Source organism: Nilaparvata lugens, chromosome X (genome assembly GCF_014356525.2).
Source record: "Nilaparvata lugens isolate BPH chromosome X, ASM1435652v1, whole genome shotgun sequence".
Classification (NCBI taxonomy): domain Eukaryota; kingdom Metazoa; phylum Arthropoda; class Insecta; order Hemiptera; family Delphacidae; genus Nilaparvata; species Nilaparvata lugens.
In genome coordinates this window covers 53,386,142-53,406,349 of record NC_052518.1, presented here as the reverse complement: position 1 = coordinate 53,406,349, position 20,208 = coordinate 53,386,142, and the positions used below count along the sequence as shown (strand labels likewise).

The following is a 20,208-nucleotide window of genomic DNA, read 5'->3' as shown; positions in this document are numbered from 1 at the left end:
TTATATTTTTATTTATAATACAAAATAATACGTAGTTGATGATCACAGAACACCAGATTATGCATTCAAGCGGAACTAATAATATCCTGTTTATATGTCATAAGCACTCAAGTCCAAAACTGCAGTTTTGAGAAATTAGAGTCCAAAGTTTTCTTGTATGATCAAACATATATTCAAGAATATTTTTGATCCTATCGTAATGAAACTTACAAAATAGGTTCAAAATACACTTATTCATGATTCTATTATTCCAAAGTAATGAAAAAATAGGAAGCTACTGATTAAATTATGACTTAAGTTATTTGGCCCATGAAAAACGATGGCATAAGTGGACTTAAGTCATTTTACCAAATGATACTTTACACCATCCAAACAGCAAGCTATTTACATTTTCAAATTAAATACAGTTAAGTCTTTATATCCAAGCATAGATTCCCAAAATTCATCTGCAATACGTGACCTAGAATGTTGTAGTGGTGTTGATAACAGAAGTAGGACTAAAGTGGTTTTATCAAAGTGTAGATCTCGAAATTCTACATCCGAAAGTGAAATTATCTCATTTCTTTAAAAAGTGGACTTGAGTGCTTGTGTCAAATGACCAAGGAATCAGTGATGGATCACTGTGACTGTAACTGCAGGCATGGACTAAAACTACACTTGACTGATATTTCAATTCATATTATAGAACAGAGAACTGATGAAAATATGATGTGAGCTTAGTTACTTTCGATATTCCATCCCATTTTTTTCGAGATCGGTTCGGAGACTGTGAAAAGAAATTTGTTTATGGATTATAGGCTATTCATGATATGTCATGTGTGTTTGAAGAGTTCAATCAAATTTATTTGAATGAATTCATCATTTTGATCATGATGGAGGTCCATTGAGTTCCGGACTGAAATGCTTTTGAGTCGCAGTACAATTTTAGTCAATAAACGCCTACTCGTATTAGTCATTTGATATTTTTACTCTCCATGGTGGTATTTTCTGGGAGAGGGAGAGAGAGAAAGAGAGAGAGTGTGAGTACATACACGTTGATTCTTATTACATTGTGTTTCGTGTGAAGGAGACCATTTTAGTTGTAAAATTTTCAGAACAAGTAATGATTTGTGAAATCTACCTGTAATTGGTATGATTGAAAGATGTTGTTAATTTCAATTTAGTGTGATTGACAACATATTATATCGTTTTATTTGAGTTGCTCAATTTACAACATCCCACGTTACAGATCCCTGAGTGGAATCAGAAGTGGAACTGACAACATTCTCGAACCAATTGATTCTTTAATCAGATATTTTCGTGAGAGAGTACATTGTAACTATTTGTTTCAGAGAGGAAGTTTGGAGGATACAGAATTGTGCCAAAGCCATGCAAGGACACAACATCAACGTCCGAGGTGGGAGGCAAGGCGAAGACGAAGAGCCAAGGTGAAGGCGTGTGCATGTTCAACTATGAGTGTGCCCAACGTGAGGGCACTGTCATTGGATCATGTATGGATGGTTTCCTTTTTGGTGCCTGCTGTCGCCTTCCTCCAGGAGTCGCCATAACACAACATGACATCACATCGCCACACTCCACCACCATGATATCATCTCCATCAATATCATCACAGACTGTTGAAAGCATCACATATTCGGTCAGACCCATGACCTACAAACCAACCGCCGAAACAGTTCTCCTACACAAGAATGGCTCAGCGGTACATGACTCCAACAGTCCTGAAGAGTTCGAGGCATTCACCAAGCCACTAACACGAGCCACTAGCCCTAGACCTGAGTTCAGCACATTCAGCTATGTTTCTGGTACCGGGGAAATACTACCAGACACACGTTGGACTACAAGAAACCCACAAAAGTCAACTGTTTGGGTATCTGCCACCAAATTCACAAGTGATAATTTTTCACAAAGTACCAATGAAGTTCACTATGAATCTTCAAGCAGTCCTTTCAAAAAGCCAATAAATGATGATGAAGAGAACATGATTAGAATACCGACATTCTCAGTAAACAGTCAAGATGTTGAGGATGCTACGAATGCAGCATCCATTAATCATATTCTCAATATACTGAATGATACAGTACCTGTGAAGCCCCCATCAATCACTTCTCATCAATCAGCAGGGCTGTCAACTTGGGTATCTGTGAACGGTAGACCTGAGAAGACATCAACAGCTACATACTACTCTCCCTCTTCCAAAGTCAACTTAACAACTGTACCAAGTGTGAAATCGCCTTACTCGACAACAACAACTTCATCCACCACTCATTTCTACAGTCCCACAAGTTCAAGCTCAATATTCAATAAATCTCCTACAAAGCCTCTTTATGCAACATCAACAACAACCAATTACTTTTACTATGATAAGAAAAAACCAGAGAGGCTTGGTTCTAGTACAACAACACAGAAAATAGTAGGTCCGTCGTTTCAAGTGACACCTCAGGTGAAAATCACTTCGAAACCTCCAGCTGCAGGGCAGCAGCAGCAGCAGCAGCAGCAGCAAGAGCCTGCACCCACAGTCATTGTCCTTGGCCCACTTAACCCAGTCACAACAAAGAGGCCCCCTGTCACAGAAAGCACAACTACCACAATTGTTAGTATCAAACCACAAGTAACTGGTACTCTTATTACAGTTAAACCACAGAGTACACCTGACCCTCACAAGCCACTTTACACACAGATTATCTTGCCCCGACCAGATGTTGTGATAACAACATCAACAAATGGTCAGAAACCAACTGATGATATTTATACAACAGCCAAACCAAAACCCAAACCAACACGACCCCGACCACCTGTGTCAGAAGCTGGAACATACATAACAGCAAAACCTCAGTTACCAGTTAACCAAAAGCCCTTGTTCCAGAGACCGGATGCATCAAGCACTCAGCAACCAATTACAGGCTCAACTGAGCTACTAGTCGCTTTCCCACCTGTGCGTGACCCCAATGTCAACCTTACTGCTGTTCAACAGGATGAAATATTGCAAACCACTGTTGATGATCAAGATGATTCAACACCACATTTCACTGTGGATGAAAATCTGGACGATAAAGTGCATGGGTTTGTAGAGAAAATAGTGCAATCACTGGAAGGTAATTTTGTAGATTTGGAAAATGTTCTACTAGATGGTCAAGCAAGACCCAACATAACAGTTAGTCAAGAGCCAATCAAAAGACCAGTGTCAACTTCAACAATTAGACCCCTGGCACAATCAACACCCACTAAAAGGCCTACAAAGCTTCCCAACCAGAGACCTACACCAGCAACTCTGCTAGGGTCCCGTCCAACATCTAGCCAACGTCCAACTTCGGCAAGACCTACCCCCACTAGGCCCTCATCGAGACCTACCACTGTTGCAGTCATCACTAGACCTCCCCCAACATCGTCAACATTATCAACCCCCAGACCAAAACCAAAGCCTCCCTCAACCACTGTCCTTCTCTTCCAACCAGGATCCACTTCCACCACAACTACCATTAACAAACCGTACAACAAAAGGCCGCCTGTCTCCAGTACCACGATTCTTGTTGATCACATTGCCGTTGATCAGTACTCATCTTCTTCGACTCTCTCCTCATCCTCTTATGCTGCCTCAACCCAGACCACTACCAATGAGCCCATCAAAACTTCCACCGAGCTGGATTACAGAAGAGGTAAGGTACATGCAACGTTTCCCCTTTAGAACCAAAACTGCTTCAAGAAAAAAATTATTATAAATATAATACATCTCCCAGCTCTCAATTTCAATTCAAACTTCCCTCAATGTAAAGATTAAGTGAGCCAACTAATGGCTTAAAGATGATCATCAGCAATCATGAAAATCTCTAAAAGTACCAATCTAATTATTGATGAGAACTAACAACTAACAGATAAATGAAGTGATTGCAATTCATCTACAGTTATAAATTGAATTCATAGTTATTATTGAATATCCAATATGTTCAAATCTTTTAAAATTGTTCCAGTTTGTGATTTAAATTGAAGCTTTGAAGCTCATCCAACACTTCAAACAGTGATTATTATTGTTATCTTCGTTCATAAGAAATAATAATTACATTTTATTCATCCCTTGGACATATTTTCAGTGTGAGATGTACCCTATTTGATAAATATTCTCATTACAGATATTCCTGATTGTAACGGGAAAAAGAATATTGAGTATGAACAAATGAGTTTTTGTATGTATATTAAATTTGCGGACATTCATGTGTCATTTTATATATTTATTGCATGGGATAAGAAACGAGTGATTATTCTTTCATTGATAATTTCTAATGATTTTGTAAGTTCATCTCTTATTATTCAAAAGAATCTTGTGGTGATCTTTATCTCCATCATGAGATTGTATTGAAACTTTCTCAGCTCCAATTGTTCCAAACTTGATATTTACTCGCAAGCTTGCATTTCAAACATAATAAGCTAAAACATTTTGTATAATTGAATCAATGGAAGAAAGAATAAGCATCGTACTACTTTTTTAGGATGATTTCCTCAACTTCAGATTCCTGTGCCTCCATATTCTAGAGAGCGCATGAATTAAAAATTAGGCAGTTAGTTGGGTGAGTAGGGACCAATAGTAAACTGAGACAGCTAAAATTACAATCTTCAATCTGGTTTATTCCAGTATATTATAAATTTTCCCTCAGATTATGGAATATTTGTGTAATTTCGTGTAATTTTTCTACTCAGAATGTGGAGTGAGGCCGCTCATGAAAAATGGAAGAATTGTTGGAGGGAAAGGAGCGACTTTCGGGGAATGGCCCTGGCAAGTGTTAGTCCGAGAAGCGACTTGGCTCGGTCTTTTCACTAAAAATAAGTGCGGAGGTGTACTTATCACTAACAAATATGTTATTACTGCCGCACATTGTCAACCCGGGTAAGAACTCAAATTTATACTGATTTAATTAAAATTGAATTCATATTATCTTCATTGCTAGCCGAAGAGCTCCAAATGAACACCCGAGTAAAACATATTCATGTATGAGGCTTGAAGCAAGGACAAGTCCCATTGGATATGGAACTTTTATTCATGAGACATGTACATTCTCAGGCGGCTTGGTTATCAACCAAGAACTAGGATCATACGATTGATTGAACTAGAATTGATTTTTTGTTTCTATTCATATTTCATTGAAACCTGATTTCCACTATCATGTTACAGCCTCAGATGACTGGTCCCAAATATTGGACAATTATATGAATGGTTGATACATTCAAAGCCAATGAATACAAACAAACAAATATTTTCATACATTCAAAAAAATTGATATTTTAGAATTTATTCTCAATATGCGACTCAGCATCTCTTAATGTGGGCTAGGAGCTCTGTATCAATTAAGCAAGTCATTTTGTTCAAGTTTATAAGTGATTTAAATGAGGAATCGTAATCCTTGAGACAAGTTCAAGAAATTTTTCCTCCTGTAACTTGAATCATTGGTCAAAGCTAAGGTAGTTCTTATGGAACTGGTAAGGCACTTTAATGATATCTACACATATAAATATTATCATTTTCTATCTAAATATATTTCTTGAAACCCAAGTTTCGTTTATTTCAAACAGTCATTTCTTAGTTTCCTTACAGAATGAGATGAAGTTTGTAATTTTGACCTTAATTTGTATATTATGATGAGAATTATCAATTATTGAGGTTTGAGAGTTGAAAAATCGTGTTCAGTGATCGAAAATACATAAGATAGCGTTCCTGAAATACATAATTTGAATGCATAGATCAGTAGGAGCGAAGCGATAGACAGGCCACTACGCGCATTAATCATGGGGGAGGACAGCGCCGCAGCGTAACAGTGCTACTTATCCCCCTCCCACCGCCGCATCTATGATCGTAACCCCCAAACTATATATATAATTGAATTCAGGAAGAAACGGCCTACAACGTTTATTGGGAACCTTTTCCTCTAAGTCGGCTAACGACTTGAATATTCAAGAAATAACAAAAAGTCCATAATAAAAAAATACATTTTTCGAGATGTTTTATTTTTTTGTGGAAAAACTATGCGGTTTATCACAAAAATGTAGGGGACCACATTGAAAGCCAGTTATAAGTACATAATATTGAGAAAAAAATCGAAGCTGTACTATGAATAGTAACTGCAGAACAGGCGATTTTATAAGCGCGCGTTTTTTACAACTTACCCCCCTCCCCCCAATCTGTCGACCACCCTGTGACGTGACGACATCGAGTTTCATATACACTAAAGACCCCCTAACAATGATCCGAAGTCAAATTCTCTGCCTCTCTCATGTATGCTCAATGTAAGCCAGCGCCTGGACTAATAGGACTCTTCGATATAAGCCATTCCAAGTACATTTTTGTAATATTCTCCTGTTTTCATATAAAATTTTCTTTACAGCAACTAAACTTGTTAGCTACTAGCCATTACCCGCATCTATTCTTAGCGAATACGATAATTTATAACGCTTGCTATCATCAGTTTTTACAAAATCAGTGGAATTTGTGGAATATGAATATTCTCTTTGTGTTTTTCGTATAGGTTCCTAGCATCCCTAGTAGCTGTTTTTGGTGAATATGATATCAGTGGAGAGTTTGAGTCGAAGCGTTCAGTAAGCAGAAACGTTCGCAGAGTTATTGTCCATCGGCAATATGATCCGGCCACTTTTGAGAACGACATTGCATTATTGGAATTGGAAACTCCTGTGCAGTTTGACTCGCACATCGTTCCTATCTGTATGCCACAGGATGATGATGATTTCACTGGCAGGATGGCTACTGTCACGGGGTGGGGCCGACTCAAGTATGGTGAGTTTCAAAATAAAATAACTCATTAAACAAGAACACATAATCAGAACGTGTTATCCATTATCTTCATTACAGAAGTGCAAAGTGCATTACAACAGATGATATCTTGAAATAATATTCAAACTATATGCTAGGTCAAGAATCGATTAAATCAGATTTAGATTCAGGTTCTAATTTGTATATTTCAGAAAAAAATACAAAAGCATCTTTCAGCGGTATATAAATAGGTAATATACCTAATTGACAAGGTAATTTTTAAAGAAATAACAAATATCTACCACTATACAAAGCAATACGGATGCACATACGTAATATGGTAGGAAATAAAATACAACAGAATTTAATACAATATTAAATTTGATATTAGTACTAGCGTGGTACCCGTGCTTTGCTAAGGGAAATAGTTAGTTTTTGCGAGGTATTTAACGAATTCAATCAAAATCGTCATAACCGGTTTTGAGATCCATCGTACAAACAAAAATTGATTGTTGAATAGAACAGGATTAATAAATTAATAGTCTTGTAACCGTCATAGAATTATGGATTTTGGTATCCGAATAGGTGCTCTTATTAGATGAAAATGTGATAAAAACATAATAAATATGATATTCCTATCTCAAGCAGTTTATTTGATGGAAATATAGGAAGGGGAATGTACATGCTACAAGAGCTGAACTAAAGCTAGCAATAGGTCTATTTCAAGTAGTATTTCGATACATTTCTATAGTACTTATCCGGAAGTCATTATCAGTGAGTTAGTGAGTGGGTGTGTACTGTGTAAGTGAGTGAGTTCGAATTTTTATAAGTACAGCAGTATAGATATTATTTTTATAGCTACGTTTTTATACCACCTATCATACTGAACTATACAAATTTCATCGAAATTGTTGAAGCAGTTTTCGAAATCTGTCGGATATTGATAGAATAGAATTGATAAAAGCAACTCCTGTCATAAAATTTTGTTTTATGATACATTGATATTTAATAAATTATCTATACTCCCGGAAATAGCTCTGATTGAAGCAGTGCCCAATCAAATAATTCTAAATAAAAATATATTTTGAATACGTTCTTCGACGTTCTACTTAGTTCTAACCTAATAAAGTGACAGAACTGAAATCTTGTTTTGAAACCACACTCAACTTACTGCCAACCTGACAAAATGAGACTGTAATTAATTTAGTTGCCAATATCAACCGTAGCAACTGTTTCGAAAAGGTACTCCCTCTAGATCATGGGTCTTTCAACATATGGTATGGACATTATAATTAAGAGATTGGAAAAAGAAGAATATGCATGCTAAACGAGGAACTTCAAACCCTTAAAACCATCCTTAAAATTAAAATATTGCCAAAAGTATTCTTAGTGAGTACTTATAAGGAAGCTATATTCCAAGTTTTGTTGCGATCGATCCAGTAGTTTTCCAGAAATCGTGTTCAGTGAGTGAGTGAGTGAGTCAGTCAGTAAGAAAAGAATTCTATAAGTATAGATTTGAAATCAGTATTATTCATATTTCAACAATGCAACTGGGGAATATCTACAAAGCTTCTATATTCTATATGGAAACTGCACGATCATCTACTATATCACTCAAAAGACTTTTGATTGTTTTGTTTTGAATTATGCCATTTGAAACTCAGTTAGATTTTTCAGAAGTACAAAGATAGGACGAGTCCGTCATTATTATGTACTCATGTATTTAAATACTCTTGATCATACTAGTTAATAAAACTTATTGGAACGTTACTCCTTTATTGATTGGATACTTTATTGAATACTCCCTGACAATTTCCATTTCCCTTGTATCTTAAGATACGTTATATTAATCTCCGACTGTATATTTGATTCCTGCATTGTGAACTTCCAATTCAGCAAATCTGTACTCTACTACTGTACCAACTACTACTGAATCTCTCTGATGAATTTATAACGAATAAATCACCTCATTATATTCATGTTTGTACTCTATAAGAGTGTACAATATCTCAGCAAGGGGGTAGGAATTACTTCTAGGGTAGTGGGTGGAGCCTATATTGTTACTATGGTCCGAATCCCACTCACGTTTCTTATGATGGTAAAGCAATTACAGAGAAATCGTGCGAAGCATGTAAGTAACTGACTTATCAATTGAATGTACAAAACCTTAATCACTCGTGAACATTCCCAGTGGTCTCTATTTGAATGTTCTTTGCCGGTTTTTTTTTAGTTTCTTCTACCTAGAACATTCAACTTATTTACAGTGTCCATGAACATGGAAATCTACATTGCCAATGAACTCCAAAAATCTACTTTTCCTACAGATACCTTGAAAAGTGACCATTTCTGCACTGATTGCAGGCTGCAAAGAATCACTTTTCCGCTCTAGTGCACAAAGTATTACTTTGCGTACTCCAGATTTGCAGCATGACAACGCAAAATAGTTAATAGGTTATATGGAGCACCAGTGCAGGAAAATCAAAATTAAGTTGGTAACAATGTCTGTGGTTAGATAAGAATCATCAATGGCTGTATGGCTACATATTTATGATAAAATCCCAATCTAGAAATCCAAAACAATAATAATGTTTATCTAAATCATAATTAAATAATAACTTCTCATCATTTAATAATAAATAATGTTTCTTTTCTATTGACAGTAATAATTATTTCAACTCCAAGCAATGAGAAATGTAGCAAACACACATTATAAAATTCGAATTTTCAGGTTAAATAATTACTGAAATAAATAATTCGAAATCCATGTAAATGAAATTAATAAAATAACATTAGAATATACTACAGTGAAATATTTTTTGTTGTCTATGTTATTTTATAAATATTTTCTAGTTTTCTTATAGTATTTTTCGGTAATTTTAGTTAATCGTGAGTCTAAATATCTGAATCCTGTTTTTATCTGGATGAAACGAAGTTAGGTACAATTCTTCCCTCTAGGTCGCGCACTTGTCGGTTCAGCCATTTTGCAGCCATCCCAATCAGCTATCAACAATGTTGTTGACTGTGTATTTTGAATGCAAATTTCTTCTACCTGTATTCTTTTCTGATTTCTGTATAATTATAAAAATGAGAACTTTTGCTGAGAATTTTCAACTTCAATAACAATGATACATTAGTTTGACAAACTAAATATTTAAAATAAATTATTATAAAAATTATAAATTAAAATTGTTTGAATTACTTAATGATGAATTAATAATAAATAAATTTACTTATATTCTTATTATTTGAAATAATATAGTTTATAAAAATATTAAATATTAATGAATAAGATGGCCTGTCAGATTGCTCAAAGTGCTGTCTATAGTTTTTTATGTATTTTATCAGCATTTTTATATACCTCAGAGTCATGACATCAAAGTCTATGAATACCTGCTGTGTAGGATAGTCTTTGGGTTTGCGGAGTATGGTTTTAATTACACCTTTTTGTGTTATAAATAGACTATTTAAGTGAGAATCATATGTATCTCCCTGTACTTTGATTCCATATCTTAGTATTGATTCAACTAAAGCAAAGTAAACAACTTTTATTTGCTTTCTGTCCAGTATTTTATTAATTTTATAGGATTTATCATTTATGAATTTCAATTCTTTAATGATGAACTTTATGTGATGATCCCATCTTAGGCACTCATCAACAATAACACCAAAATATCTAATAAAATTCTTATTCTCAAAGACAGGACAGTTGTAGTCAGAACTAGCAGTTGCGATTTGTTTCCCTGAAGCAAATTGATCACATTGAGTATATAGTTTCAATTCCAAAGGCATGAGTGGTTCACCAACAACATTTGCTGAGAAAGTTATACATTTAGTTTTACTAAGGTTCAAGCTAAGTGTATGCTGTTCCAGCCAGTTCTTTATTAGGAACATATCATTTTCCGCATTTTCAAAAACTTTTTCCCAGTTGACATCTGAAAAAATGACTGCAGTGTCATCAGCAAAAGATAAAATTCGACCATTTTTCAATTTAATATTCAACATTTCATTGACGTAGAGCAGGAAAAGAATAGGTGACAAAACTGTACCCTGAGGCAAACCAAACTCACTCAATTCTCTTTCATTTGACTGATTTTTGAGTGTTAAAATCTGGGATCGCTCACTCAAATAACTTCTAAATAAATCCAATGGCAGCCCTCTTATCCCATATTTTTCTAATTTAATCAGAAGACTATGATGTGGCACCGTATCAAACGCCTTTGCCAAGTCCAGAAACACTGCTATCACTTTTTTACCACCATTAATTTTCTTTGTGATGGAATTTGTGAATTGTATCAGTGCATCCTCTGTAATTTTTTTGCCTGGAATCCGAACTGGAATTCGATCAGAACATTATTTACATTCAAATAGTCTACCAAGCAAATTCTTATTAATTATTCTGAAATTTTCGAAAGATTACTTAGCAAGCTTATTGGTCTGTAATTACTAGCTACGTCTGGATCACCCTGTTTGAAAATAGGTTCAATTTTAGCGGTTTTGAATCGTTTTGGGAAAGTTCCTGTGCAGAAACACATATTAAAAATGAAAGACAGTGGTTCAGAAATAAGGTGTGCTATATTTTTAAGAGTTATACTACTGATGTTATCTACTCCAGGGCTAGAGTTGCTCTTCAACTGTTTCATTAATCTTTCCACATCACAAGGGTTAACAGGTTTTAGAAAAAAAGAGTGAATAAATTTTTATGATTTTCGTTCATCTCATAATGTTTCATACTACTGGAATTCTGTGTTATCAGTTGGGCATTTGTTTTACCTACTGTTGCGAAGTAGCTATTTAGGCAAGCAGAATCAATTTCAATTTCACCATTATTATCCTTTCCAACATCTATTGCATGATTAATGAGTTTCCAGAATTTCTTTCTATCAACTTCACATTCAGATACTTTAGTCTTGTAGTAGTTGGTTTTAGCTGTTTCTATGGCCATGTTCAATGTATTTCTGTATCCTTTATATTCTTCCCTCAATCGTATATTGAATGGATCCTTCTGTAATTTTTTGTACATCTTATCTCTTTTTAAAATGAAATTTATTAGATGAGGTCCCATCCATGGTTTCAGGGGTTTCTTTTTGCGAGAGATTTGTTTTTTTATGGATGATAGTTCTATGAAACAAAGTAATTATGACACAAAGCCATCAACAAGTTCATCATTTTTCAACTCTTCAACAAATTTGCTATTGTACAGCCATGTCCAATTATCATTTAAAATTTTATAATTTATTTTTGTGATGTTGATCTCTTTATCTTTTGTCTTATCAGATTTTGTCCCTAATTCCCCATATCCCAAATGTAAAGTTACAGAGAAATGATCAGTAATAATTGTAGTTCTCAGTATATTTCCAATATTATGCTGAAATTTATTTTTAACTTTTTTTGAAAATATTGATCTACAGCTTTGAGCTCTAGTACAGCCATTCATCATAAATTCGAATCCGTTACCATTCAAAATACTCAGATAATCCTGAACTAAGCTATTATCTTTACTAATATCTATGTTGATATCTCCTGCTATACAGACATCAATTGCAGGTGGAGTACTTTCTATAAACTTTTCTGAACTTACTAAGAATTTGTACACATTACTATTTGGTAATCTGTAAACCCCAATCACACACATTGTCACATTATCAATCATCATATCAATTCCTATACAATTTGGTTCATCGATATTGCAATCTATAACCTGAAATGAACTATTCTCCTTGGCATAAATGCAAACTCCATCACATTTGTTCGGAGAAGCAGGTTCATTTATTGATTTGTAACACTCAATGTTATAACAAAAAGGAATTTCTTCAGTAATCCAGGTCTCCGTCAATATTACAAAGTCATATTCTGTTACCATGTTATCCAATACACAACATAATTCATTATGATTCTTTCTTAAACTTCAAATATTGCTCACGAATATATTAAAGTCATATTCTGTTACCATGTTATCCAATACACAACATAATTCATTATGATTACACAAGGTGGATGGCACTTCAGGTGAATAACTCAGATAATCCTCTATCTCATTTGTTTCACAATTATAATCATCCAATAGCATATATAAATCTTCAATTCTTGACATAAATTAAAAGCAAAATAAAAATGAAATAAATGAATGTTAATAAGGAAGACAAACTATAAGAGAGAGAAAAAATATTCCTTTGATATAACTGTATCCTAAAAATAACCCTAGACTCACTAGCATCATTTGTATTCTCTACAAGCATCTATCTCCTCCAAATAAATCATCCTCTTAACGAACCAGTTGATGTATATGTTAATATGAATATAAATCATACATAAAGAAATTGTTTTTTTTCCTATAAATACCAAAGTAGGAAGCCGGTGATAGAAATAAAATACAGGCTCAAGCATCAACTGATAATTGACAAAGTGACTGACTAAGCCATAATCAATAGTAATTCATTTTCAATATCAACAACTAATAACAGAAAAAAACACATTATATCAATTAACAATCACCAATACTAATCCATCATCTCCTCAAAGGCTGTAACTTGATGTGTTGAATATCTCAAACTAATCAACAAATCATGAATTATACTACAGGATTATTCCTAGTCCAATAAGGAGACAATATTCAAATAAGAAAATAACTGAAAACACCATTTATTCAAGAGGAACACAATATCAAATAAAGTTTCCTCCGAGATGAGTTATCTTGCAACCAATCTTTGCCAATGTCAGTTTCAGTTTGAATAACTTTAATTTGACCCCTCACCTTCATCATCTTAATCCTGCCAGCTCGATCCGCCTATACATACTTGATGTCAGGATGTGTACGTTTGTAGACCTTGGCTTTAAACAGCAAAGCTCTCCTTCTTCGTGTGAGGGACATGTTCAGGAATATTCTATTGTCAGAAGCCAATCCCATGTGTCATCCATGTAAAAATGCCATGTGGCATCCCGAATCCTGTGCAAATCGTCTCGATGCGTGAATTTCACTACGATGAGTGATTGTCCATCCACGGTTTTCTTAGACCAATGACACACGTCTATGCGATCCTCACTGATTGGAACCGATAGTGTGCTCCCCAGAGAGCAGACCAGGTTTTCAACACTTTCACCTTTGATTTCTGGTACGCCAAAAATCTCCAGTGTGTTTCGATGTCTGTATTGGTCGACATCATCCACATGACACTCCAGGTTACCTAACGCTATTTTCAGACACGCGTTCTTCAACTTCAATTGATCCAACTCTTTACCCTGATTTTTTACAATGTCTGTTTGAGTTGTTAATTCAGTAGTTAGTTTACCGATTCTTTGATGACAGAGTTCAAGTGATTTACCTAGTTCCAACTCAAGAATGCGAATACTAGCCTGTATGTCAATGCTTAGTTTTGCGAGAAGAGATTTAACCAATTTCAATGTAATCAGAGTGTCTTCCTCCCCAGTAACAGATGAGTCAAGCGGAGTATCTTCCGAATTCGATCGGCTCAAGCGACGTTTTTTCAAGCACGTTTCACAAGTCCATGGATGATTTTTTAGAAATAGGAGGTCATTCTTTGTCAAATTCACACAACTTACGTGGAACAAAGACATGCAAATATTACACACAATCTTTTTCTGTTCACTATCCTTTCGATTAACTGCCTTTGAACACAAGCCACAAGCCAACATACTGCTGGAGAATATTTCACTTTATATAAAACGTTTGTGGAATCGCAACTATCATTATTTTATTTTAAATTAAGGTCTTATAAATAAAATAAATTATTAATAACAAAATTACACAGAAAAACTTTGATGATATTGAATCATCATATGACTAGTGTTTTTCTTCTTATGTTTCTGTTATCAGATGTTGAACTATTTATTCTAATTTTGAATCTGTTATGAATTCATTACTGATCAATAAAGCCTAGAATGCAGAGGTTTTTCATTACAATTTATTGATCAGTAATCTAAAATCATCAAATCAATTCATCTTATCAAATACGAGTCAATCAATTTCTATTCTCTATTTCACAATTTCTATTCAACAACAAATGTATAATCTTCAAATCTTTTCTGGAAACGAAAACTGAAAATTCGCGCTACGATGGACAAATTTTTGAAACCAGACAAGTTTGATGGTGATCCGAATTCTCCAACAGCTCTACAAGAATGGAACTTCTGGCTGAAGACTTTTGAGAATTTCATCGCATCTTTTGACGAAGAAGACATCGATGATGGAAGTAAGTTGCGGTTGCTTACCAACTTTCTATCTCATTCTGTTTATCAAACAATTGCCGACAAAAATTCATATACTTCGGCTATTGACACACTAAAATCTGCATATGTGAAACCAATAAATGAAATATTCGCTAGACATAAATTGGCAACTAGAAAACAGTCTTCAGATGAGACAATCGACCAATATAACCAAGCTTTACAACAACTGAGTAAGAATTGTGGGTTTGCAGAAGTTGATTCTGAAACTCATAGGAAAGCATACATTCGTGATTCATTTATCCGGGGCCTCAGCTCTCATCAGATAAGACTGAGACTTTTGGAGTTTGACAAGCTAACTCTTGATGAAGCTATTGAAAAAGCACGTGCCTTGGAATCTGCCAGAAATCAATCAGCTTCTTACTCTTCTGAAATAACTCTTAATGCCACTTCAAGTAATTATTCAGAAAATTCATGTAAAGAAACAAATTTGTCAGCTGTAAAAACTGGAAGCTCAAGTTTTCAAAAATGTTATTTTTGTGGTCGTCAGCGACATAAAACACGTCAGCAGTGCCCTGCACTAAATGACTCATGCGAAAAATGCCAGAAAATAGGTCATTGGAAAAATGTCTGCAAATCTACTAAAACTTCTCCATCTTCGGCGCTTATTGCAGCCTCTACTGTTCTTGAAAATGCTACAGTACAAGCTCAGGTAAACAACATTCCTACTTCTGCTTTGATAGATACAGGAAGCTCTGAGAAATTTATTTCACACTGTTTTGCTAAAAATGTGGACTTGAAATGTACCCTACAACTGGTGCAGTGTCCATGGCTTCAACATCACTAAGAAAGAACATTTCCTTTTATTGTGTAGCTCTCATTTAGAATTTTCAGGTCAACATTACCCCAGAACAAAATTCAGTGTATTGCCTGATTTGTGTGCTAATCTTATTGTAGGATATGACTTACTTAATCAACACTCTGAACTTAGAGTTTCATTTGGAGGAACTAAACCCCCATTGACTATCAATTATCTGGCTCCAGCAAAGATAGAACCTCCACCACTTTTTGAGTTTTTAACTAAAGACATTAAACCTATAATATTACTAAATCCCGAAAGCATTCTCTTGAAGACACTAGTTTCATGGAGAAAGAAATTGAGAAACTGCTAGCTGATGGAATTATTGAAGAAAGCAGGTCTCCCTGGAGAGCTCAAGCATTTGTAGTGAAGAACGAAAATCACAAAAAGCGAATGGTAATAGACTATTCTCAAACTATTAACCGATACACACATCTTGATGCATATCCCCTCCCTAGTCTTGAAGATATTGTTTCTAAGGTCTCAAAAAACTCTGTAATCACCACTATTGACTTGAAAAGCGCTTACCACCAGGTACCCCTACGAGAAAAAGATCGACCTTTCACTGCATTTGAGGCATGTGGCCGTTTGTATCAATTTCGAAGGCTTGCTTTTGGTCTGACAGATGGTGTACCCACTTTTCAGCGAGTCATTGATAATGTTATTAATAATGAAAAACTTGAAAAAACGTATGCATACCTGGATGATGTGACAATATGTGGTAAGAATCAGAAGGAACATGATTTGAATCTCAAAAAATTCTTAGATGCAGTACAAAAATATAATTTTACAATCAATACAGGAAAAAGCAAATATTCACTCACTCTAATAAGCTTGCTTGGCTATAAAATTGAAAATGGGACAATTTCTCCTGACCCTGAACGTCTGAAACCATTGCTCAATCTTCCACCCCCAGATAATAGAAAGGCTCTTGAGCGAACAATTGGAATGTTTGCACACTATTCCAAATGGATATCCAATTATTCGGATAAAGCTAAACGGCTTCTTACAGCAAAGACCTTTCCTTTGACTTCTGAAGCTATAGCTGACTTCAATCAACTCGAAACTGAGATTTCTAAGGCAGTAGTTAGTACAATTGACGACTTTGAACCTTTTGTGGTTGAAACATCTGATTTTTCAATTTCAGCTGTCCTATCACAGTGTGGACTTCAAGGGTCCTCTTCCATCAAAAACTAAAAACAAACATTTGTTGACAATAATTGATGAGTACTCTAGGTTTCCGTTTGCATACCCTTGTCCGAATATGAATTCATCAACTGTAATTCAGTGCCTTGTGAACTTGTTTACCACATTTGGTTTACCTTCTTATGTACATACTGACAATGGAACCTTTTTCAAATCCAGAGAGCTGCAGGAATTCCTTCATAATCGAGGAGTAGCCACTTCTATGTCATCACCTTATAACACACAAGGAAATGGCCAAATCGAACGAGAAAATGGTACAATTTGGCGCACAGTGTCTCTTACATTGAAGCATAGAAATTTGGATGTATCTGATTGGGAATCTGTGCTCCCAGATTCTCTACATTCTATTCGATCCCTATTCTGCACGGCTACTAATGAGACGCCACATGATAGGATGTTCCGACACTATAGACAATCATCTAATGGTATAGCACTTCCAACCTGGCTTGCCCCTCCAAACAAAGTCCTAATGGAAGTACCTATACGAAGAAATAAATTCGATCCATTGGTCGAGGAGGTGGATATTCTTCAATTCAATCCACAATATGCCAAGGTACGGCTTAGTGATGGGAGAGAGACAACTGTATCATTGAAAAACCTTGCCCCTCGAGGAGAAGAGAGCATTCAAGAAGATAACGATAAAAATCAAGATGATACAAATGCAGGATCAAGCCTTAGTGATCACGCAGAGCCTGAGAACAATCAAGAAAATTATCATGAAAATCAAGATGAAACAAATACAGGATTCCCCCTCAGTGATGAAGAAGAGCCTCCTGATCCTAAAAGAACCTGAAGACCCTGCGAAGATCTTATAGAGAGCGCAAAATGCCTTCTTATTTGAAAGACTATTCATTGAATTCCTAAAGACGGGAAGAATGTGATGATATTGAATCATCATATGACTAGTGTTTTTCTTCTAATGTTTCTGTTATCAGATGTTGAACTATTTATTCTAATTTTGAATCTGTTATGAATTCATTACTGATCAATAAAGCCTAGAATGCAGAGGTTTTTCATTACAAAAACATTTGATGGATTTCAGGGAATTTCACCCATAATTAATCACTTTTCATATTCAATAGTAACTGTAGGAAAAATTCAATGTGAAATATGTGCACAAAGTCCGTTTGCTGCACTGAAGAAACCTTTATTCCGCACTCGCCTACAGCTCGTGCGTAAACGTTTCTTTCGGTGCACCAAACTGTCACTTTGCGCACTACTTGCACAAATAACTAATTCCATTCCATACTTCACATCAAACTCTCTAAGAATACTGCACATACAAAATTCTTTTATTACGAGCGTTTTGAAGGTAAAACGAACTATGGTAATACTTGTACTGGTAAAATGTACAGCATAATCTTATTCTTCAAATTTTAAGAGGATTGCTCAATAAATAAGAAATTAATTAGGTAACAAAATCTTGGGTAGGAAAATTCATTTAAAACCGTTAAACTCAAATAATTGAAAAAGTATGGTGTAGTAAAAAGTACGAGATAATCCGGAAAAAACTTGGAGTTCACCACAGTCATTGCCACTGCATATAGCCCAAAGCATTGAATTTTTCAATTTTCCCTTCATAATTTATCATATTGACATGTATCTTAGCAGAATCTCCTATTCATGAATTTTGTTATTCTTGAATATTTCCAGGAGGTGGAGTTCCCAGCGTACTCCAAGAAGTGCATGTCCCTGTTATGGAGAATGCAGTTTGCCAAGAAATGTTCCAGACAGCCGGTCATACCAAGAGTATCCTTAACAGCTTCCTTTGCGCTGGGTATGCAAATGGACAGAGAGACTCTTGTGAGGTAAACAATACTATATTTAAATAATTATTTTACAAAATGAATTTATACATGCAAAACTAGTTCATCTTTTCAGAATACATTTTGGAAATTGAGGAGTTATCACAGCAATTTGAACAAGTCTGAAATCTGCATTGACAAATGAAAGTGATATCACTTGTTCATGAATATTGTGAATTGTATGCTCGCCCAATCAGCAATTCACATGGAGAAGAGATACGATAATTTCAAGAAACTGGAACAATAGTTTGACAAATTTCAATAGTCGGATTACGCGCTACCAACCTTACATAAGATGCTGTCCAGAAAGTCATGGGTTCAAATTCGCATTTGAGCTGATTGATCGAATCAGCTTATTGCCCACACACAAGTGAAATCTCAAGTGAACAGCATTCAGCAAAAATGAATACCTCATAGAATATCTTTGATTTAAACAAAAACAGATAATTAACCAATTATAGTTCTTCATCGACATTATATTCCACTACTTGAAATCTACTTGATCATTCAAGCAATGACTCTTGAGCCACCACCAAATTACCAAATTGACATAAAGGAATTCATTACTGATAATATTGAAAATCATCTATTGAAACATTTTCAAGAAATTTGTTTCGGTTGCTACACCAATCTCTATCGAGATCTTCAGATTTATGCTGAAGAGTTCTACAGCTATATGGATTACTAGAGAAAAGTTACTTATAACAATATAAAGCAATACAATTCAATATGGATATTCACCAAAAAATCATCTCAATTGCAATATAAAAAGCTTTAGAGTATTCTCAAATGGATGTAATATTCTACACTGTTTCCTCAAAGCTTTTGGATCTCAAGGGATCAGATTAATGTACTGTAATATCAAACAAACCTTATGATTCGCAGATTTTGTTTAAAATACCTACCTCGAATGATAAATATCTCATCCGTTTCATCCAAGAAACCTTTTCAACCTAATACAAACGAATTTCTATGATGTCAATTCTAAATTTCTGAAAGTCATGCTCTCTAATATTTCACTACTATCAACTAGCAAGAACGCGATTTTCATAGCTTTGATCACTACGTATTAAAGATGAAAATTTTGACATCATGTTTATTGGTTCAGTAATCTGTAACTTATCTTGTTGAGTGAGAGTCACGTTAACTGGGTCAAAGTTGAAGTTTACTCCTCTTATATTAAATTATTATCAAGTGCTGTATTAAAGGGAGTATTCACGGTTCTCTGAGTGAAAATTATCCACAAATCCTTTTCATTCTTGATAAAATAAGCTCGTAATTTATTATAAGATCAGAGAGTCCAAGTTATCAATCAGCAATTTATCATCACAATTTTACAATTTCTCAGCTTTATAACAACCAAAATCTCAAATCCATGGATATTACTATTATGTAATTCTTTGTAA

The 20,208-nt window shown here is 34.9% G+C and overlaps 1 protein-coding gene across 2 annotated transcripts in view; it reads left to right on the top strand.

The window, feature by feature from the left end:
• LOC111052862 (serine protease filzig) overlaps positions 1–20,208 on the top strand; it is a 314,546-nt gene that overhangs the window by 254,166 nt on the left and 40,172 nt on the right. For both annotated transcript variants that reach the window (XM_039443327.1, XM_039443328.1), the window contains 4 exons: positions 1,332–3,653; positions 4,690–4,876; positions 6,510–6,775; positions 18,651–18,805. In XM_039443327.1, the coding sequence (XP_039299261.1) occupies positions 1,332–3,653; positions 4,690–4,876; positions 6,510–6,775; positions 18,651–18,805 (2,930 nt within the window). The remainder of the gene's footprint in view (positions 1–1,331; positions 3,654–4,689; positions 4,877–6,509; positions 6,776–18,650; positions 18,806–20,208) is intronic.